The sequence below is a fragment of the Calliphora vicina genome, chromosome 3, assembly GCF_958450345.1.
Source record: "Calliphora vicina chromosome 3, idCalVici1.1, whole genome shotgun sequence".
Classification (NCBI taxonomy): Eukaryota; Metazoa; Arthropoda; class Insecta; order Diptera; family Calliphoridae; genus Calliphora; species Calliphora vicina.
The window spans coordinates 118,748,864-118,773,584 of record NC_088782.1 but is presented as its reverse complement, the minus strand read 5'-3'; the positions used below and the strand labels follow the sequence as shown (position 1 = coordinate 118,773,584).

At 23.5% G+C, this 24,721-nt stretch overlaps 1 protein-coding gene across 2 annotated transcripts in view; it reads left to right on the top strand.

Annotated features, from left to right (window-relative positions):
• Window positions 1-451: 451 nt before the first annotated feature.
• Window positions 452-24,721, top strand: part of LOC135953321 (transcription activator GAGA) — a 40,442-nt gene continuing 16,172 nt past the window's right edge. For both annotated transcript variants that reach the window (XM_065503161.1, XM_065503162.1), the window contains exons 1-5: window positions 452-665; window positions 1,397-2,008; window positions 21,195-21,431; window positions 21,489-21,714; window positions 21,789-22,199. In XM_065503161.1, coding sequence (XP_065359233.1) covers window positions 1,814-2,008; window positions 21,195-21,431; window positions 21,489-21,714; window positions 21,789-22,199 — 1,069 coding nt within the window. In that variant the 5' untranslated portion in view covers window positions 452-665; window positions 1,397-1,813. The remainder of the gene's footprint in view (window positions 666-1,396; window positions 2,009-21,194; window positions 21,432-21,488; window positions 21,715-21,788; window positions 22,200-24,721) is intronic.

Genomic DNA, 24,721 nt, shown 5'->3' with positions numbered 1-24,721 from the left:
CAGATTTCTAAAAAGAATATAGAGCCAGCCACAGAGTCAGTCACATTTAACCTAATAAAACTATTTTCACTCTTCTTCTCATGAAATGTAAAATGTGAAATTCAACGTGGTTAAATACAAATAATAATAACAACAACAACAAGGAACATAAATATTTAGTGGTAGAGTGTAATTTAGAGTTGACATTAAAAAAAAAAATACAAAAAATTTCTCTTTAGAAATTTCCAACTGGCAATGCCGTGTAGTTTTTTTTGGGTATAAAGAAGACAAAAACAATAAAACACGAGCACAATATGAATGACTGACGACTGTACCTCTTTTATTAAAGCTTATTTGTATGCTATGCCATGTTGTTGTTGCTGCTGTTGTTGTTGTTGTGTGTGTTGCTAGTGAAGAGCGTCAGCCATCTTGCTCCCATTAAAAATACAATACTAATAACAACAGCAAAAACAACAATAACAGCAGTGTGTTTTTGTATATAACAAGAAACGAAATACAATAATAGAGTGACGATGATGAGACGACGAGCACCAAATCGTATGACTTTTCAGGGAATTTATTAAAAACTCAATTTTTAGTAGAAAATTTTCAACGTTGGCGAGTAGTTGTGAGCGCACGTTAGTTAAATCTCCGGTGAGATTTATTTTGTTTTTTCTTGCTAAAAGGTACATACACAGAAAAAAAAAATGAAAGAAAAATATTTCAAGCAGATTTTTAGTGAAGTGATTTTTGAGTACTCATGAGAATACCAGAAAAAAAAACAAAAGAATAGACTACATTTGAATTTTAATAAAATGTAAAAAAGCGGGAAATTATTTATAACAAAAATAACTAAATGGACTTTAAAAATAAAATTATAACAACCAAGAAACTAATTGAATAAAAATTTAATCTTAAATTTAAAAATTAAGGACGTGGCATTATAAACTAATAAGGAAAATTAACATTAAATTTTAAACAATGGTTTGTGTAATATTTAAAATGATTTTTAAATTATATTACATTAACCATATTGTTAATAAATTTATATTAAATATTATATTTTCTGTAAGCTTTAGCCACACTGCGCAATATTGCTAGCCAAAAAATCATTTTTAATGAAAAGAAAAAACAAAAAATCCCCCCCCCAACTCCCCCTTAAAATACTTAAAAATATACTCTCCTTTCTCTTTCTCTCATTTACTCCTCTTAATATAATATTTTTGCTTGCAAGCATTTAATAAATAATACTCACATAATAACGGTGTATTGTATGCACACATATAATGAAATTCTCCTTGCGTGCTCAAATAAGTAAGAGAGAGAAAGCAAGAGTGTTATTTTTCTGTTAAATAAATAAAAATTCCCCTCTTGAATAAAAATGTGTGTGTTTTGTTTTTTTTTTTCTTATTTACAGTTTCTTATCCATGTGTGAGTACATGAAATAGGAAAAAAAAACTCCCTATATTGTGACTGTGTGTATAACAAGTACTCAGTACTCACAAGAGCATTATTCACAAATTTACAACAATAAAGTGACCAAAAATTGAATAGCCACGGACGCTGGCTTAAATTAAATAAAAAATATATATAAAAGTTGTTAATAATTTAATTTTAAAAATAAAAAAGTAGAAATTGTTATAAAAGAAACTTGCCAAAGGCAAAGTAAAAAATAAACAACCAACAAAAAAAAACAGTGACAAAAGTCATAATAGACTCTTTATATCCGGGGTGTTAATTAAATCTCGCCACCATTACCCACTATTACCACCCAATTCAACAACAGCAACAGCCCATTGAGGACGTTTGTGCTGTTGGTGAATCGGTGGACTCAATGATGGCATTGCCCATGAATTCCTTATATTCCCTTACCTGGGGTGACTATGGCACCTCATTGGTATCGGCCATACAACTGCTGCGATGTCATGGCGATCTGGTGGATTGTACTTTAGCAGCTGGTGGCCGGAGTTTTCCCGCACACAAGATTGTCTTGTGTGCGGCCTCACCATTTCTATTGGATTTGCTAAAGGTAAGTTTAAGTTACAATAAATATAAATAAATCAATTTTTAGTATAAAAATAGATAGACAAATTTAAAGTTTTAAAAATCTTTTTTTTTAAATACTTTTGTTTAGGAAACCCCCCCAATTTTTATCAAAACAAACAGATTTTGACAGATAATCATGCATGAATTCTACTTTACTCTCTCCCTCTCTAAAAGAAAATAAACAAAAAGAGTTCTAGTTTACTGGCTCCATTACAAAAATTCAGCTTGCTAAAGTTCTCAAACTTGTTGAAGATTCGAAATTTTGAAAAAATCATCTTAATTTTAATCGAATTATAGAAGTTTTGTTGTAGTTTATCTATTAATTATAATAAACTGGCAACATAACAAAAATTCAGCCAGCTAAAGTTCACAAACTTAATAAAGATTCGAAATTTTGAGAAATTTATTGAAAATAATCAGCCCAATTATGAATAAAAAATTCCGCGGGAGTTTGTTCCCCGGGAGTTTTTTCCCATTGAATTTGAATAGGAAAAATGAGAAAAGGGGAAAAACTCCCGCGGAATTTTTATTCATAATTAGGCTGAATGTGAATAATAGAAGTTTATTAGTAGTTTTTTTTATTACTGATGGTAAAAATTATAAAAAAGTTTGATAAAACAAAATTTCCCCAAAATTTTTATTTTTTTTTATAACCTTCTTTGATAAATTTAAAAACTGTTTATGGATAATCACATCATTTAAAAAGCTTTCGAATATAATTTGAATTTTTTTAAGCCAAATCAATTCTATTGGGTTCCTAATTTTGAATTCTTGAGGAAAATTACGAAAATTTCTTGCATTCAAAACATTTTGAAGCCTTCGAAATTCTATTCAGAAAAAAATTTCTAAATAATTAAGTTGCTTTATACGTTTTTAAATGATCTAAATAACTAACTTAATATCAGATTTTATTATACATAATTCGAATTTATGTTGAAATGTTTAACACAGATTAATGGGTCGATTATGGATGGCAACCGAACTTGAGTTGTCATTGAAAATTTCGAAATTTATTTAATTAAAATCATGTTAAAGTTCTAAGTTTATAATGGATTGATTAGGTTCAATACTTTTATTAGTTTAGTTTTGTATAGTTTTAAACACAAAATTTCAATACAATTTGTTGCTTTTTTGGAGCCTAACTCGATTTGAAAATGAAAAGGTTCGATTTTGTTTGTTAAATACAGTGTAATTTCAAAGTGTTTTCTTTCGAATCGATTTACAGAGTATCCATCCCTACTGATTATTTTTGACTAATGCCTGTAATCTGACAGGTTTTATTTATAACAAATTTCTTATTTTTATAAGAAATACTCTGAATTTAATCTTAAATTTAAAAACTAAATGATATAAAAAAGCAGAAAAATTAAAGATTTTTTTAACATTTGCAATAAATTAAAAATTCAATCATAATTTCGAAATTTAGTTTTCGACATAATTTTAAAAATTCAATTCATTTCACGAAATTTGAATAATTTGAACTGCCATAAATTTATACCTACAATTAATTAACTGCTAACGAATTCCAAAAATTTTGAATATTTTAATATAATTTCGATCATAATTTGAGAATCATTATTTCAAAAATTCAAATATTTGCTCCAAATTTTTTTTTGAAAATTCAATTCTTTCTGTTTTATGTAGAATATTTTGCTAATTTTAAAAATTCGTACTTAATTTCGAAAATTCTAATATGAGTTTAAATATTTATTTTCAAATATTCTAAAATAACATCTAAGCATGTGTTTTTATTACATTATTATAGGTATTTACATCAAGTTCGAACTTAATTTCGAAAATTTGTTTGAAAATTCAATTATTCAGAATTTTTCGCTCATATTGAAAATTCGAATTAATTTCGAAAATAATTTTTTTTTAAAAAAATTTGTGTTTTATTTGTGTTTTAAATAGCACAAATATTTAAAATCTTGGAAAATTCAAAAATTTTTTTTAACATTTCTTACAAAATTGTAAAAAATAATGAATGTTAGAAAATTAAAAAATAAATTTTTTTTTTCAAAATTTTTTAAATTTAAATTTGTTTGTATATTTTTAGAATTTTGTCATTCAGTTTTAAATATTTTTTGTTTGATTTATTTAAAAAAAGAAGTGAAACTTCACAATAATTATGGAAAATTAAATATCATTTCAAAAAATACATCTTAATTAAGAAAAAACATCGTTTAAATTTTTTTTAAATTGTTTATAGACAAAATTTGGTGTTTAAAAGATTTTTATCAAGTTTGAAAATTCGAATTAAATTTCAAAGATTTATTTTTCCTCAAAATTTATGGAAAATATTTTGTTTATGTTTTATTTAGTATTTTTGACAAATTCGAACTTAATTTCGAAAATTCAATTATAATTTCGAAGATTAATTTATCAGCAGAATTTATTAATTCATCCAATTATAAATTCGTTATAATTGGATGTCTTCACCTTCTTTTTTAAGAATTTACAGAATTTTTAAAGGAATTTGAATTTTCGAAAATTCGAATAAAATTTCGTAGATTAATTTTTCTGAAAAATTTATTAAAAATCATTTTTATACCTTAAAATTGAATGCATTTACAATCTTTTTTAAAATTTTACAGATTTTTTAAAGGAATTTAAATTTTAAATCAATTTCGAAAATTCGAATAAAATTTCGAAGATTAATTTTTCAGAAAAATTTATTAAAAATCATTTCTATTCGTTATAATTGGATGTCTTCACCTTCTTTTTTAAGAATTTACAGAATTTTTAAAGGAATTTGAATTTTCGAAAATTCAATAAAATTTCGAAGATTAATTTTTCTGAAAAATTGATTAAAAATCATTTTTATACGTTAAAATTTAATGTATTTACAATCTTTTTAAAATTTTACAGATTTTTAAAGGAATTTCAATTTTAAATCCATTTCGAAAATTCGAATAAAATTTCGAAGATTAATTTTTCAGAAAAATTTATTAAAAATCATTTCTATTCGTTATAATTAGGAATTTGAATTTTCGAAAATTCGAATAAAATTTCAAAGATTAATTTTTCTGAAAAATTTATTAAAAATCATTTTTATACGTTAAAATTGAAAAAATTTTTCGAAAATTCGAATAAAATTTCGAAGATTAATTTTTCTGAAAAATTTATTAAAAATCATTTCTATTCGTTATAATTGGTTGTTTTCACCTTCTTTTTTAAGATATTACAGAATTTTTAAAGGAATTTGAATTTTCGAAAATTCGAATAAAATTTAAAAGATTAATTTTTCTGAAAAATTTATTAAAGGAATTTAAATTTTAACTCTATTTCAAAAATTCGGATATATTAATTTTTCAGCAAAATTTATTAAAAATCATTTCTATAAGATAAAATTGAATCTTTTTAATAATTTTAAAGGAATTGGAATTTTCACTTAATTTCGAAAATTCGAGTAAAATTTCGAAGATTCATTTTTCAGAAAAATTTATTAAAAATCATTTCTATACGTTAAAATTTAATCTTTTTTATAATTTTAAAGGAATTGGAATTTTCACTTAATTTCGAAAATTCGAATATATTTTCGAAAATTATTTTTTTTTCAAAATTTAATAAAATTCAATTTTATACGTAAAAATTTAACGTTTGCATTCGTTATTAAAAAATTTTTATAATTTTTAAAGGAAATATTTAAAATTTCACTTAATTTCGAAAATTCAAATATAATTTCAAAGATTATATTTCAGCAAAATTGATTAAAAATCATAACTATACGAAAAATTTTAATGTATGCATTTTCTTTTTTAAAATTTTACAGAATTTTGAAAGAAAATATTAGAATTTGAACATAATTTCGAAAATTCGAAGATGAATTTTTCATCAAAATGGAATAAAAATCGTTTCTATACTTAAAATTTGAATGTCTCCATCTTATTTATTAATATTTTAAAGAATTCTGAAAAGGAACATTTGAAATTTCACTTAATTTCGAAAATTCGTAGACGAATTTTTTCAACAAAATTTAATAAAAATCAATTGTATATGGAATATTTTAATGTGTTCATCTTATTTATTAAAATTTTACAGAAATATTAAAGAAAATAACAGAATTTTCTTTAAATTTCTGAAATTCGAATATATTTTCGAAGATTAATTTTTCATCAAAATTGAATAAAAATCAGTTCTATTCGTGAAATTTGACAGAATTTTGAAAACAAATATTTGAATTTGAAATTAATTTCGAAAATTTATTTATCATTAAATTTTAATAAATATCATTCTTTTAATATTTTCATCTTCATTATCAAAATTTTACTGAATTATTAAAGAAAAATTCTGAAATTATTTCGAAGATTCGAATATTAATTTTTGAGAAAAATTTATTAACAATTATTTCTTACGTATTATTTTAATGGTTACATTAAAGAAAAATTTCTGAAATTTTACTTAATTTCTAAAATTCGAAAATATTTTCGAAGATTATTTTACAAAACACCTGAATTTTTCACATAAATTTCGAAAATTCGAATATAATTTCGAAGTTTTGTTTTCATTAAAATTGATTAAAAATCATTTTATTTTAATGTTTTCTTTATTTTTACAAACATTTTATAGGAAACAAACATCTGAAATTTCCCAAAACCTTTGAAAATTCTTAAACAAATTCATTTGTTTTAGTTTTAAAAGTAGGTAGGTAGGTACCTACATATTTTTCTTTTTAACCTGATGTTAACAATTTCCGGTCTGTTTTATTTTGATTGTGTTTGTTTATTATACTGGTACAAGCTGGTTATACATATGTACTTTCAAACTTTGAATTTAATTGTTTTTATTATTATTTTTAAAACCAGCAAACACAGTTCAGTTTTGTAATTTTATTTTTTTTTTAGTTTTTAAGATTTATTTTTAAATTGCTTAAAAATGTTGTGAGTACGTCATATTTATAAAGACTGCGTCATGCGAAAAATAAAAAAAAAAATTAACTTGAAATTATTAAAGTAATTAAACACAAAAATTGTTTTTTTTTTATAAACTGTACTGGGTTTTTTTGTTTCCTTTTATACCGGGTATAAGTCGACACGTTTTCTCATGATGTCTTTTAATGATTGTTTGTAAACAGAGATGATAATTTTGTTGGTTTTTATATGAAAATAGGTCTCTGACTACAATCAAAATGCTGAGACCAAAATAAAACCGAGTAGGCAAATTCTCAACAACAAAAAACTCTCACTTTTTAACAGCAACAAAACAAAAACTAACAGTAAATAAAGTAATGAAATTGGTATTAAAAATGCATGTCCGTTTTTTGTTTCTAGATATGGTTGTTGTCGTTGTTGGTATTATTAAAGAGCTGTAAAACAACAAAAAGTCATAGAGTGAAACTCTTATATGTATGAAGCTACTTATAGTTAAAATTTTTATACTCTACATCTCAAAACTAATCATTATTACTAAATTCTTCTTGCCATTCATGCATTTTCTGATAAATTTAGCTGTCTAGCGATTTTATTAAAGTGTGTTTTTTTTGCTGTAGTTAGTTTATGGTGGGGGATTTGGTTTCCACTCTGCCAAGACAGAATTTTAGAGATTTCTTTTAAAGATTTCAATTGACAATTGAGGCAAATGAGGAAATGTCTCCCCATTTATTGTGTACTAAAACCAAACTCATCTCAATAAGAATTTCAATTTTACACACACTCTTTTATTTTTTGTGATAGAGTGTTATTTTTAAAAAAAAAAACCCCAAGGAAAGAAGGGAGGAAGTTTTTACACCAAAACGGCGTTTCATTTATTATGTTACTCTATTTTAGCATTTAAGAATTATAACTGACCTAAGGTAATTTTCGAGAAGAGTAACTGCAAAAAGAAGAGCTGCCAAAACTATTTAACTAAATTTTTAAACTCTTGCTAGGTAATTCTTTTTCAAAATTAATATTTTCAAACTGTCTATTTATTGTGAAATTAAAGCTGAAATAATTATTTCTATATTATTTTATTTTCTGTATACCTAAATTTTATAATCAATGTTTTTTTCCCACTGTTCAAGTATATACAAATGTATATTTTATACATTATTTCTTTTTTGTTATATATTATTTAGCAAATGGCCATGAGTGCAACAGAGAAGAGCTTATTTTGTTCAACAAGGAGCATAAAATTAAAACATTACTTGCCAGAGTGAGCAAGCGAGAGAGAAAGAGCGAGCTTTTTTTTTATTCTGATCCCCCCCTCCCAAAACAATTCATAAAAACCTACGCAAAACCCTTCAATCCCCGCGCCCTTTTAAACTCTTGTCTTTCAATATTAATATATTGCTCATGCTCTGTTGATTTTTCTTTTCTACACACACACTTGCTCTATAGAGCATACAATTGTTGCCAACTCAGCTTTTCTATAAGAATTTCCTCTACTACTCACTACTATCTCACTCTATTAATAAGAGCTGTTTTATAGTTAATTTGTAAGAGAGAGTGAGAGATAATAAACGGGTTTTTTTCCACCCCCCTCATTCTTTCTGATGATGTTATTTTGTTGATTTACTCTCTCCATCTCTTTCTGTTGGATTTTTAAAGCAAAAAAGGGGAAATTTTTTAGTATTAGTAATCTGTTATTTAATACTCCCACATATTTCTTGCTGTTGTTGTTATTGTTGTTGCTGTTGCTATACACAAAGTATATGTACCACACATTGTTTTGTTAGAAAAAAAACCCACTTAATGTGTAAATTTAATTGAATATTAGTCAAGTTCATTTTGTAGTTGTTTTTGAAATCAAACTGCACCATCTAATAGTGTTTTTATTTCTTGTTTTGTAATTTTGTAATGAAACAAATACATATTTTCTTTGACATATCTATGTATCTATCTATCTACCATCGGAATTATTTGGTATTGTTTAAAAAAAAAGATTAGTTTGTGTTTTTGTTCAATATTCGGTAAGGGAAAAAGTAAATACCTATGTAGGCTCATAGTAACTTTAAAATACTTTAAACTTGCAAATCATTTTTGAAAATAATTTTTTAAGTGGAATTCAATAATTTTTGAGCTAGAATATTAAATAAATTTGTAAATTTATATTTATTAGTAAAGTTTGAAAATTCGAAATTAATTTCGAAAATTTTATTTTGTATCTAAATGTATATTTGAACAGTTGTTAGCTTGAATATTAAATAAATTTTGTTATAATATGTTTATATGAGATAAAAATGAGAAATTTAATAAATTTACATAAAGTTCGAAAATTCGAAATTAATTTCGAATATTTTATTTTCTATCTAAATTTATATTTGAACATTTGTTAGCTTGAATATTAAATAAATTTTGTTAAAATATATTTATTTGAGGTAAAAATGAGAAATTTAATAAATTTACCTCAAGTTCGAAAATTAGAAATTAATTTCGAAAATTTTATTTTCTATCTAAAATTTATATTTGAACATTTGTTTCTTTAATATTAAATAAATTTTGTTATAATATGTTTATATGAGGTAAAAATGAGAAATTTAATAAATTTACATAAAGTTCGAAAATTCGAAATTAATTTCGAAAATTTTATTTTGTATCTAAATGTATATTTAATCATTTGTTAGCTTCAATATTAAATAAATTTTGTTAAACTACATATGTTTATATGAGGTAAAAATGAGAAATTTAATAAATTTACATAAAGTTCGAAAATTAGAAATTAATTTCGAAAATTTTATTTTCTATCTAAAATTTATATTTGAACATTTGTTAGCTTTAATATTAAATAAAATTTGTTAAAATATGTTTATATGAGGTAAAAATGAGAAATTTAATAAATTTACATAAAGTTCGAAATTAATTTCGAAAATTTTATTTTCTATCTAAATTTATATTTGAACATTTGTTAGCTTCAATATTATATAAATTTGTTAAAATATATTTATTTGACGTAGAAATAGGCAATTTAATAAATATAACTCATGTTCGAAAATTTTATTTTCTATCTAAATTTATATTTGCACATTTGTTAGCTTGAATATTAAATAAATTTTGTTAAAATATATTTATTTGACGTAGAAATAGGCAATTTAATAAATATAACTCATGTTCGAAAATTTTATTTTCTATCTAAATTTATATTTGCACATTTGTTAGCTTGAATATTAAATAAATTTTGTTAAAATATATTTATTTGAGGTAAAAATGTGAAATTTAATAAATTTACCTCAAGTTCGAAAATTCGAAATTAATTTCGAAAAATTTATTTTGTATCTAAATGTATATTTGAACATTTGTTAGCTTGATTCTCAAATAATTATTGTGTATATTTATTTGACGTAGAAATAGGCAATTGAATAAATTTAACTCATGTTCGAAAATTTTATTTCCTATCTAAATTTATATTTGAACATTTGTTAGCTTGAATATTAAATAAATTTTGTTAAAATATGTTTATATGAGGTAAAAATGAGAAATTTACATAAAGTTCGAAAATTCGAAATTAATTTCGAAAATTTTATTTTCTATCTAAATGTATATTTGAACACTTGTTAGCATGAATATTAAATAAATTTCTTAAAATATATTTATTTGACGTTCAAATAGGCAATTAAATAAATTTAACTCATGTTCGAAAATTCGAAATTAATTTTGAATTTTTTTTAATTGAAATTCAATAATTTTTTAGCTAGAATATTAAATAAATTTGTAAATTTATATTTATTGGTTATAGAAACGGGCAATTGAATAAATTTCAATCAAGTTCGAAAATTCGAATTTAATTTTCAAAATTTTATTTTCTATCTAAAATTTAAATTTGAACATTTGTTAGCTTGAATATTAAATAAATTTTTTTAAAATATCCGTATACCATATTTTATGATGGAAATTTGTGACAAAATGTGACTGAAACATTTATTTAGAAGCAAAATATTTAATTTCATAAATTTATATCATGTTCGAAAAATTCGAAATTAATTTCGAAAATTCCAACATAAGTTCGTAATATTATTTTCTATCCAACATGATCAAAAACTAGCAAGAAATTGATTATTTGTAATTTTTAAGAACGTTTAGAAATATTTTGCTAAATAGAAAATCTTCCAAAAACCCACTAAAATTATAAAGAATTCATTAAATCCCTTTAATATAAATGATACATGTAAAATTTCATGCAATTATATGTATGTTCGAAAATTTTGTATTAATTTCAAAAATTCGAAATAAATTTCAAAAATATATTTTTCTATTATATGTACATTAACAAATGATTAAGAATTTGTTAATTAAAAAATTCAAATGTTCACACTTTTTTCTTCTTTCAAATAAACTCAACATGTTTATTTATATTGCCATTTCCTTAAACAAAACAAAAACAAACAGAGAATCAAAATATTAGCAAGAGCTTAAAAGAAATACTAAACCAGCTGTTGTAAACAGAGAATAAATTTAATTTACCGTAATTTAAACCAACTCAATTTCTTCTTTGTTTGTTTTGATGTGGTTGTTCGGTTCTTTGACACAAAATCTTCTAATGTAATTATGTTCTACTACTATTAAAATTCACACTGCAGCACTCTTTAAAACGGCTCTTCTCTCCTACCCACTCCTCTCGGCACCCCACTCCTCTCTATTAAACTCATACTCATTAAACTTCCTTGTAATATTTGTGAGATACAAATTGTCTTAATATAAATAACAAATATTTTAAATATTTAACAGCCAACACTCATGCAAACAATTTATGTTATCCCTCTACTCAGCTACGCTCTTGTTTGAAATTGAATTCATAAAACGTACTCTTGCTCCTGTTTTCAAAATGCATCATCCATTCTACTCTATGAGTTCCTTGTTTGTAAGGCAAAGTATGTGAGTGAGTGAGTGTTTACGAAACAAGTTTTGTTGTTATTGTTGCTTTGTGAAAGTTTCGTGTTGAGTACAAAGAAACGAAATGAAAATACAGAGACTTGTTTGTTGATGTGACCTCTTTCATCTCATTTCATGTTTGTTGTTACATTTACTAGGTTTGCATTCAAACAAATATTGGATGAATTGTATGAATTTGTTGGACATAAAGGTATTTTAGTTTGTTGTTGTTTGATAAATTTGCTTTTAAAAAGGGTATTTAAGGTTTCAGTGAGTATCTTTTTGTAATTTAAATCTATTTTAACTCATCCTTTGATTGTTTTTAAAGAAAAATAATGATTGTATTGTAAAATTTAGTTTCGTTAGGTTTTATAAATCGTTTTAAATATGATTTTTTCCTAGATTTAATTAAACTTGAGTCTAGATTAAATTAATATAAAAATATTTAAAGTAAAATGCTATGGGTTTGGAAAATAAAGTTTCGTTAAGTTTTCGTTGTTCTAAAATTAAAAATTTGTCTGGATTTATGATAAATTGTAATCTAAACTAAACGAATAAAGTAAAATTTTTACTCAAATATTTTTCGTTTAAAAAATAATGTTTCGTTAAGTTGTTTAAATCGCCATAAATGGAAATTTTTTTTAGATTTTATTCCCTTGATTATTTTAACAATTAATCTAGTTTAGATGTATTAACAAAAAAATTTACTCAAATATTTTTGGTTTGTAAAATAAAGTTTCGTTAAGTTTTTTAAATCACCAAAACTTCAAAATTTTTCTTGATTATTTTAATAATTAATCTAGTTTGAAGGAATTTACAAACATTTTTAGTGAAATATTTTTGGTTTGGAATATAAAGTTTCGTTAAGTTTTTTTATTGTTCTAAAATTCATTAAATTTTTTTAATTGTGTTAAATTGTAATCTAAACTAAACGAATATAGTAAAATTTTTATTTAAATATTTTTCGTTTTAAAAATAAAGTTTCGTTAAGTTTTTTTAAATCACCATAAATGGAAAATTTTTCTAGATTTACTTCCCAATTAATCTAGTTTAAATGTAAAAATAAAATTTTTTAGTTAAATATTTTTGTTTTGGAAAATAAAGTTTCGTTAAGTTTTTTTAATTAACAAAATTTCAAAATTTTTCTTATTTTCATTTAGATTTATTCTAAATTAAAAGAATTTACAAACATTTTTTAGTTAAATATTTTGGGTTTGGAAAATAAAGTTTCGTTAAGTTTTTTAATTAACAAAAATTCATAATTTTTCTTGGTTTCATTTAGATGTATTCTAAATTAAATGAATATAGTAAAATTTTTACTCAAATATTTTTGGTTTCGAAAATAAAGTTTCGTTAAGTTTTTTTAATTAACAAAAATTCATAATTTTTCTTGGTTTGATTAAGATTTATTTTAAATTAAAAGAATTTACAAACATTTTTTAGTTAAATATTTTTGGTTTGGAAAATAAAGTTTCGTTAAGTTTTTTAATTAACAAAAATTCATAATTTTTCTTGGTTTGATTAAGATTTATTCTTAATTAAATGAAAATAGTAAAATTTTTATGAGAAATTTAATAAATTTACATAAAGTTCGAAATTAATTTCGAAAATTTTATTTTCTATCTAAATTTATATTTGAACATTTGTTAGCTTCAATATTATATAAATTTGTTAAAATATATTTATTTGACGTAGAAATAGGCAATTTAATAAATATAACTCATGTTCGAAAATTTTATTTTCTATCTAAATTTATATTTGCACATTTGTTAGCTTGAATATTAAATAAATTTTGTTAAAATATATTTATTTGACGTAGAAATAGGCAATTTAATAAATATAACTCATGTTCGAAAATTTTATTTTCTATCTAAATTTATATTTGCACATTTGTTAGCTTGAATATTAAATAAATTTTGTTAAAATATATTTATTTGAGGTAAAAATGTGAAATTTAATAAATTTACCTCAAGTTCGAAAATTCGAAATTAATTTCGAAAAATTTATTTTGTATCTAAATGTATATTTGAACATTTGTTAGCTTGATTCTCAAATAATTATTGTGTATATTTATTTGACGTAGAAATAGGCAATTGAATAAATTTAACTCATGTTCGAAAATTTTATTTCCTATCTAAATTTATATTTGAACATTTGTTAGCTTGAATATTAAATAAATTTTGTTAAAATATGTTTATATGAGGTAAAAATGAGAAATTTACATAAAGTTCGAAAATTCGAAATTAATTTCGAAAATTTTATTTTCTATCTAAATGTATATTTGAACACTTGTTAGCATGAATATTAAATAAATTTCTTAAAATATATTTATTTGACGTTCAAATAGGCAATTAAATAAATTTAACTCATGTTCGAAAATTCGAAATTAATTTTGAATTTTTTTTAATTGAAATTCAATAATTTTTTAGCTAGAATATTAAATAAATTTGTAAATTTATATTTATTGGTTATAGAAACGGGCAATTGAATAAATTTCAATCAAGTTCGAAAATTCGAATTTAATTTTCAAAATTTTATTTTCTATCTAAAATTTAAATTTGAACATTTGTTAGCTTGAATATTAAATAAATTTTTTTAAAATATCCGTATACCATATTTTATGATGGAAATTTGTGACAAAATGTGACTGAAACATTTATTTAGAAGCAAAATATTTAATTTCATAAATTTATATCATGTTCGAAAAATTCGAAATTAATTTCGAAAATTCCAACATAAGTTCGTAATATTATTTTCTATCCAACATGATCAAAAACTAGCAAGAAATTGATTATTTGTAATTTTTAAGAACGTTTAGAAATATTTTGCTAAATAGAAAATCTTCCAAAAACCCACTAAAATTATAAAGAATTCATTAAATCCCTTTAATATAAATGCTACATGTAAAATTTCATGCAATTATATGTTCGAAAATTTTGTATTAATTTCAAAAATTCGAAATAAATTTCAAAAATATATTTTTCTATTATATGTACATTAACAAATGATTAAGAATTTGTTAATTAAAAAATTCAAATGTTCACACTTTTTTCTTCTTTCAAATAAACTCAACATGTTTATTTATATTGCCATTTCCATAAACAAAACAAAAACAAACAGAGAATCAAAATATTAGCAAGAGCTTAAAAGAAATACTAAACCAGCTGTTGTAAACAGAGAATAAATTTAATTTACCGTAATTTAAACCAACTCAATTTCTTATTTGTTTGTTTTGATGTGGTTGTTCGGTTCTTTGACACAAAATCTTCTAATGTAATTATGTTGTACTACTATTAAAATTCACACTGCAGCACTCTTTAAAACGGCTCTTCTCTCCAACCCACTCCTCTCGGCACCCCACTCCTCTCTATTAAACTCATACTCATTAAACTTCCTTGTAATATTTGTGAGATACAAATTGTCTTAATATAAATAACAAATATTTTAAATATTTAACAGCCAACACTCATGCAAACAATTTATGTTATCCCTCTACTCAGCTACGCTCTTGTTTGAAATTGAATTCATAAAACGTACTCTTGCTCCTGTTTTCAAAATGCATCATCCATTCTACTCTATGAGTTCCTTGTTTGTAAGGCAAAGTATGTGAGTGAGTGAGTGTTTACGAAACAAGTTTTGTTGTTATTGTTGCTTTGTGAAAGTTTCGTGTTGAGTACAAAGAAACGAAATGAAAATACAGAGACTTGTTTGTTGATGTGACCTCTTTCATCTCATTTCAAGTTTGTTGTTACCAAGGTTGCCAACTCTTCAGCTCAGAAAATGGCTAGATTTTGAATTATAAATGGCTAGAAATGGCTAAAACCCAAAAATAATACAAATTCATAAATATTACATTTCTTGCCCCCATTACCACGGAGTCTGGTTATGTGTTAACTAATAGTTATACTGACAGTTTTGAAAAATAATTTTTACCGACTTCGTATTAATGGGGTTTAGCAGATTAACCCCCACTTTCTCCATCTCCGGTTATCGTATTTCGTAACGATATACTTTCAATAAATAGAATTTTTGTATGAGAACTGTCAGTATATCGTCACGATGAAAAATAACCAGAGATTGAGAAAATGCGGATAAATATTGTAATATCAATATTTTTTTTCCTTTTTGATAAATTAAACATATTTCTGGGCACTTACATTCAAAATTGGATCCATTGAAGAAATGTAAAATTGATTTTTGAATATGCCTCATGTGTTTGCTTTGGAAACAATTTGGAAGCCTGTTTTCATAAAACCAATAATATTCTCATCAAATCATCAACAGACGAATTTGTTTAAAAAGGCTGTTTCTTTGTCATTTGATAAAAAATACTGTTTTATTTTTAAAAAATTCCAAAAATGCTCAAGATAAGTATAAAATAAAAAAGGCTAAGACAAAATAAAATGGCTAGATCTTCCGGCTAGATTAATTCTAGCCATTTTTTTATGGCTAAATGATAATAAAATCGCTAGATCTAGCCGGAAAATGGCTAAATTGGCAACCTTGGTTGTTACATTTACTAGGTTTGCATTCAAACAAATATTGGATGAATTGTATGAATTTGTTGGACATAAAGGTATTTTAGTTTGTTGTTGTTTGATAAATTTGCTTTTAAAAAGGGTATTTAAGGTTTCAGTGAGTATCTTTTTGTAATTTAAATCTATTTTAACTCATCCTTTGATTGTTTTTAAAGAAAAATAATGATTGTATTGTAAAATTTAGTTTCGTTAGGTTTTATAAATCGTTTTAAATATGATTTTTTCCTAGATTAAATTAATATAAAAATATTTAAAGTAAAATGCTATGGGTTTGGAAAATAAAGTTTCGTTAAGTTTTCGTTGTTCTAAAATTAAAAATTTGTCTGGATTTATGATAAATTGTAATCTAAACTAAACGAATAAAGTAAAATTTTTACTCAAATATTTTTCGTTTAATAAATAAAGCTTCGTTAAGTTTTTTAAATCACCATAAATGGAAAATTTGTTTAGATTTTATTCCCAATTAATCTAGTTTAAATGTATAAAGTAAAAATTTTTGTCAAATATTTTTGGTTTCGAAAATAAAGTTTCGTTAAGTTTTTTTAATTAACAAAAATTCTAAATTTTTCTTAATTTCATTTAGGTTTATTCTAAATTAAAAGAATTTACAAATATTTTCAGTTAAATATTTTTGGCTTCGAAAATACAGTTTCGTTAAGTTTTTTTAATTTACAATATTTCAAAATTTTGATTGGTTTAATTTAGATTTATTCTAAATTCAATTAATATAGCCAAAGTTTTACTCAAATATTTTTGGTTTAGGAAATTTAGTTTCGTTAAGTTTTTTAAATCACCAAAACTTCAAAATTTTTGTTGATTACATTAATAATTACTCTAGTTTAAAGGAATTTACAAACATTTTTAGTGAAATATTTTTGGTTTGGAAAATAAAGTTTCGTTAAGTTTTTTTATTGTTCTAAAATTCATTAAATTTTTTTAATTGTGTTAAATTGTAATCTAAACTAAACGAATATAGCAAAATTTTTATTTAAATATTTTTCGTTTTAAAAATAAAGTTTCGTTAAGTTTTTTTAAATCACCATAAATGGAAAATTTTTCTAGATTTACTTCCCAATTAATCTAGTTTAAATGTAAAAATAAAATTTTTTAGTTAAATATTTTTGTTTTGGAAAATAAAGTTTCGTTAAGTTTTTTTAATTAACAAAATTTCAAAATTTTTCTTATTTTCATTTAGATTTATTCTAAATTAAAAGAATTTACAAAAATTTTTAGTTAAATAATTTTGGTTTGGAAAATAAAGTTTTGTTAAGTTTTTTTAATAAACAAAATTACAAAATGTTTCTTGGTTTCATTTAGATGTATTCTAAATTAAATGAATATAGTAAAATTTTTACTCAAATATTTTTGGTTTCGAAAATAAAGTTTCGTTAAGTTTTTTTAATTAACAAAAATTCATAATTTTTCTTGGTTTGATTAAGATTTATTCTTAATTAAAAGAATTTACAAACATTTTTTAGTTAAATATTTTTGGTTTGGAAAATAAAGTTTCGTTAAGTTTTTTAATTAACAAAAATTCATAATTTTTCTTGGTTTGATTAAGATTAATTCTTAATTAAATGAAAATAGTAAAATTTTTACTCAAATATATTTGGTTTCGAAAATAAAGTTTCGTTAAGTTTTTTAAATAACCAAAACTTAAAAATTTTTCTTGGTTTGATTAAGATTTATTCTAAATTAAAAGAATTTACAAACATTTTTAGTTAAACATTTTTGATTTGGAAAATAAAGTTTCGTTAAGTTTTTTGAATTAACAAAAATTCATAATTTTTTGTGGTTTGATTAAGATTTATTCTCATTTAAATAAATATGGCCAAATTTGTACTCAAATATTTTTGGTATCGAAAATAAAGTTTCGTTAAGTTTTTTGAATTAACAAAAATTTTAAATTTGTTTTTGGTTTGATTTAGATTTATTCTAAATTAAATGAATATACTCAAATTTTTACTCAAATATTTTTGGTTTCGAAAATAAAGTTTCGTTAAGTTTTTTAAATCACTAAAAATTCAATTTTTTTTAGATTTAACTAAGATCGTGATATTTCTTTAGCTGCAAAACAAATGTTTAAGATTTATATGAGTGCTTCGATGAAAATTCATCTGTATTTTGGTTTCCCTCCATTGAAAAACTTAATTTTAATTCATAATTACTGTTAACCAAAACAAAACATGTTTATTTATTTGTTTTGATTACATATTTCCTATACATATGTATGTAAGCGTGTGTGTTCGAGTATTTGTTTTTGTTTACTTTCCAAGTTCATTAAACTCTCAATATTTATAATGTATTTTCCATCATATTTCTTTATGATATTTTACTCTTCCTCAATTACCTCTTTTTTATATTTGTTTCTTGTTGCTTTTTTTTTTTTGCTTAAAAATCTGTAAACTCATTGTATGTTGTTGTTGTTGGTTGTTTAGCTGTCTGAACAAAGCTCTGAGCTGCGCTGATGATGAGTGCGGGAGTACAATAGTTTCATTAACCCCTCTTTTTTAGTTGCTTTTAGTGTGGATGTGGATACATTTAAAAACTAAAGCAATCATTTTGAAATCTCTTGTTAACAAACAAAAAAAGAAGAAAATTTTACTACAAAAAAAAGAGCATCTTTACACAATCATTCATTCATTCATTCATTAATTTTTGAGGTTTGATATTTTTCTAAACATTTAAGGCATCACCTTTAACAATTATTCATTATTTTTTTTATTAGTTGGCTTTGATTTTTTCATGGTAAAAAGTGAGTTTAAGATTTTTGGTTTTGTTTTTTAACTTTTATTGTTTAAACTCTGAGCGTAAAATAATTGGCCTGAGTTTAATAAATACAATTTGTAGGTATGTAGTTTTCACTTTTCCCTGCTACACGCAGTTAGTTGTTCTTTTGGCCGGTTTATTTGTAATTCTCTGAAAGTCTTTCATTCAGTTAGTGAGTAAGTGTTCTTTAGATTTCATGTACATATATTTTATTTTTGTAGAGTAAATCTCTGTTTGGTTATTTAATGCTCTTGTTTTGGTTGGTTAGGGAGGGCAGAAAGGGGGTTAGTTTTTTAGGTTTTTATTTTTATTAAAACGAGATTTTTTTTTTTTTGGTGAAAAGAGATGAAGAGAAACAGTGTTTATGTTTGTCAGTGTTAAATGCCGGTACATATTTTATAAATTTATGTCTCTGTGATGAAAATTAAAACTTACTTTGGTGGCACGTGCTAATAAAAGGTTTTATTTACAAAATAAATGGAGAGTTTTCTTTGAATAAAAATCAAAGTCAAACCTTTGAAATATAATGACTTCAATATTTGAAATGAAATGTAATTTTCAAACCTGAAAATATTTAGAAATTTATTTCAATTCCTGAAATTATCTAAATTTCATTAATTTACACAAAAAACATAAAATTTTTAAAAGTGGGATTTTGGGGATTTTTTAAATATATTTCGGAATTAATTTAATTATACTACAATTATTGCAAATTGTGAAATATCAAAATTTGTATTGATTTCCCGATGATTTAGTAAGATTTTCTTAAGGGGCATTTTGGGGATTTTTTTAAATAATTTAGGAATTTATTTTTTTTTTGTTCAAAATATGTAAAATCATACTACAATTATTACAAATTGTGAAATATCAACAATTTTATTGATTTCCCAATGATTTAGTAAGATTTTCTTAAGGGGCATTTTGGGGATTTTTTCAAATAATTTAGGAATTTATTTTTTTTTGTTCAAAATTTATAAAATCATATAGTATATTATTCATATTGTATTAAATTTCATTAATTTAAACATAAAACTTCAAATTCTAAAAAGTGGGAGTTTTGGGTATTTTGAAAAAAATATTTGGGAATTAATAAAATTATACTACAATTATTACAAATTATGAAATATTAAAATTTTTATTGATTTCCCCACGATTTAGTAAGATTTTCTTAAGGGGTATTTGGGGGATTTTTTTAAATAATTTAGGAATTATTTTTTTTTGCAGAAATTTTTAAATCGTCTTAAATTTTATTGATTTCAACATAAAACTTGTTTTTCCCATGATTTTTTTAATGGGGATCATTTGGGGATTTTAAAAAAGTTTTTAGGAATTTACTTTTTTTATGGTAAAAAATTTTATAAATCCTATATTTACTGTATATTTGTTTGATTTACACCTATATTTAAAAATTTTAAAAAGTGGGATTTTTGGGGATTTTTGAAAAATATTTGGGAATTACTTTAATTATTAGAAATGTTTAAATTTGATTAAATATCAAGATGTTTTTGGATTTCCTGACAATTTAGCATGATTTTCTTAACGATGTATTTTGGGGATTTGTTGAAAATTTTTAGGAATTTATTTTTTTTCCCAGAAATTTAAAAATTATTAAAAATTTTAATGATTTATTTATTTTAACATAAAACTGTTATTTCATATGATTTTTAAAATGGGCTCATTTGGGGATTTTTTTTATTTTTGGGAATTTATTTTTAATTTTTGCTGAAATTTATCAATCACCATGAATGAATATTATTTATTTTAACATAAAACTCTTGTTTTGATATAATTTTTTACCTGGGGATTTTTAAAAATATTTAGGAATTTTTTATTTTATCATAAATTTTATTGTTTTAAATATAAAACTCTTGTTTTCATAAGATTTTTAAAATGGGGGTAATTTGGGGATTTTTTAAAAAATTTTAGGAATTTATTTTTTTTTGCCGAAATATATCAATTATCATAAATTTGAATGATTTAAATATAGATAATGTAGTTTTTTAGTTTTTTTTTTCGAAAATTCTTTGTTAAATTTAAAACTAATTTTTCCTTTTTTATCTTTCAATTCTTATTACAGAATACACCCTGCAAACATCCAGTAGTTATGTTGGCCGGTGTCAATGCCAACGACTTGGAGGCTCTGCTAGAGTTTGTCTATCGTGGTGAGGTGAGCGTGGATCACGCACAATTACCCTCGCTATTGCAGGCGGCTCAATGTTTGAACATACAAGGCTTGGCGCCACAAACAGTGACCAAAGATGACTACACCACGCACTCGATACAATTGCAGCACATGATACCGCAACATCACCATGTAGGTTTTTGCAACTTTATTGCATTTAAATAAGTTTTAATTTTATGTTTATTTTAGGAACAAGACCAACTGATTGCCACCATTGCCACCGCTCCCCAACAAACCGTACACGCTCAAGTTGTCGATGATATACACCAGGCTGGACAAATCTTGCAAACCACCACACAAACGAATGCGGCTACCGGACAACAGCAAACGATTTTGACCACTGATGCTACCAAGGATGTTATACAGCAATATTTACCGGCACGCAAACGTAAACCCCGAGTCAAGAAAATGTCACGTAAGTCTTGAAACACATTTTTCACCATTTAAACAAACAAAATAATAAACATTTTATTTATAATTTTTCAACAGCCACGGCCCCTAAAATCAGCAAAGTTGAAGGCATGGAAACGATTATTAGCACACCCACATCATCGCACCCGGCCACTACTGTACAAACCACCCAACAACAACAACAGCAGCAGCAACAACAGGTCCAACAACAACAACAGCAGCAGCAACAACAACAGGCCCAACAACAGCAGCAGCAGCAACAGTTACAGCAACAGCAGCAGCAACAACAACAACAGGCCCAACAACAGCAGCAGCAGCAACAAATTGAAAATGGCAATGAAACACAAATAATCACCTCGACACCCATTATCAAGAGTGAGGTAAACAAGGTTGAGACCATTGTCACCATGGATCCGAACAGCAGCAGCGAGGTGTCCATGATAACGCCCAGCAAATCGGGCAAACGTTCGAAGAATGTCAGTGGTGAAAGTAAGTGGAATTTGGATAATTTATTGCAGGCCAATTATATAAAAAGTAAATAGGATATTAGTACTAAAATAGATTTCAACTAATTTTGTACTAACAACACATATTTTGTACTAAAAACAAAAAAATTAAAGAAAATAACCCTCTGATGGGTGAGAAGATCCCTGGGGATTTTTTTCATTTTCAAACTGAAATTACTCCTTGATGGTGCATGGAAAATGTACCCAACCCCCACATGTATTCTAAGGAAATTTTATCTAGAATCGTTTAAAAGGGCGATCCCGATCAATAGTTTAGTTTCTATTGAGATTTAAAGGTGTTAGTGTGAAAAGGTCAGCTGGGACTTTGTACTGAAATTTCCTGAAATCAAGTAATCTACTTTATTTTGGTTTGTGTTATTGTTTGAACACATCACAAACGTGTTGTTTGAAATTTAGTGCAGAGCATTCAACATTTATGCAGCGATGCTACACCTGCACACAAAATATGTAGGAAGAGGGACAATAAATAGGATGAGCAGGTTCAGAATCAAACGTTGTTAATAGTCAATCGATAATGTTCCAACAAACACAAAGTTAAACTTTTGGAATATGATATGGCAACAACCCTAATTAAAATCTGGGCACTTTATTTGAGGATTTAGGAATTTATTTCATTTCATGAAATGTGTAAAATATGAAAAATACTCCTAAATTTTCAATAAATAGTAATGTTCTCATCTAAAATTTAAAAAAAGTGCAAAATTTTGTTTGAAGGCTTTTTAGGTATTTTAGGAAAATATTTAGGAATTTACATTTTTTTTAAAAAAAATTGTGAAAATCATAAATTTTATCCAATTTTTTTTTAATTCAATTGATTTCAATATAAAACAAAAATATTTGTAAAAGTGGGATTTTGGGGATTCTTAAAAACATTTGGGAATTAATATATTTTGTGTAGGGTTATGGAAAATGTTAATAGATTAATGTTTTTTTTTTTTTATTGATTTCAAGACAATTTTTAAAGAGGGATTTTGGATATTTTTTGAAAATATTTAGGAATTTACTTTTTTTGTTAAAAATTTAGAAAATCATAAATATTATATATTTTTTGTTTAAAATTTCATTGATTTCAATATGAAACTTAAAATTTTTATATGTGGGATTTTGGGGATTATTTAAAAAATTTTGGGAATTAATTTAACAACACCAAAATTAATAAAAATGTTTTAATTTTGATTAAATAATCATAGTTTTTATGATTTCATGATGATTTAATACGTTTTTCGTAAGAGGTATTTTGGGGATTTTTGGAAAATTTTTAGGAATTTTATTTTTGGTTAATAATTGTGAAAATTATAAATTAAATTTGTTTTTTGTTTAAAATTTCATTGATTTCAATATGAAACTGAACATTTTTAAATGTGGGATTTTGGGGATTATTTAAAAATATTTGGGAATTAATTTAACAATTACAAAATTATTAAAAATGTTTTAATTTTTATTAAATATCATGTTTTTTATGATTTCATGACGTTTTAATACGTTTTTCGTAAGAGGTATTTTGGGGATTTTTGGAAAATTTTTAGGAATTTATTTTTTTTTTGTTAAAAATTTAGAAAATCATAAATATTATTTGTTTTTTTGTTTAAAATTTCATTGATTTCAATATGAAACTTAAAATTTTTGAATGTGGGATTTTGGGGATTATTTAAAAATATTTGGGAATTAATTTAACAATAACAAAATTATTAAAAATGTTTTAATTTTTATTAAATAAACATAGTTTTTATAATTTCATGTCGATTTAATACGTTTTTCGTAAGAGGTATTTCGGGGATTTTTTGAAAATTTTTAGGAATTTAATTTTTGGTTAAAAATTGTGAAAATTATAAATTAAATTTGTTTTTTGTTTAAAATTTCATTGATTTCAATATGAAACATAAAATTTTTAAATGTGGTATTTTGGGGATTATATAAAAATATTTGGGAATTAATTTAACAATACCAAAATTATTAAAAATGTTTTAATTTTTATTAAATAATCATAGTTTTTATGATTTCATGACGATTTAATACGTTTTTCGTAAGAGGTATTTTGGGGATTTTTTGAAAATTTTTAGGAATTTTATTTTTGGTTAATAATTGTGAAAATTATAAATTAAATTTGTTTTTTGTTTAAAATTTCATTGATTTCAATATGAAACTGAACATTTTTAAATGTGGGATTTTGGGGATTATTTAAAAATATTTGGGAATTAATTTAACAATACCAAAATTATTTAAAATGTTTTAATTTTTATTAAATAATCATAGTTTTTATGATTTCATGACGATTTAATACGTTTTTCGTAAGAGGTATTTCGGGGATTTTTTGAAAATTTTTATGAATTTTATTTTTGGTTAAAAATTGTGAAAATTATAAATTAAATTAGTTTTTTGTTTAAAATTTCATTGATTTCAATATGAAACTTAAAATTTTTGAATGTGGGATTTTGGGGATTTTTTAAAAATATTTGGGAATTAATTTAACAATACCGAAATTAA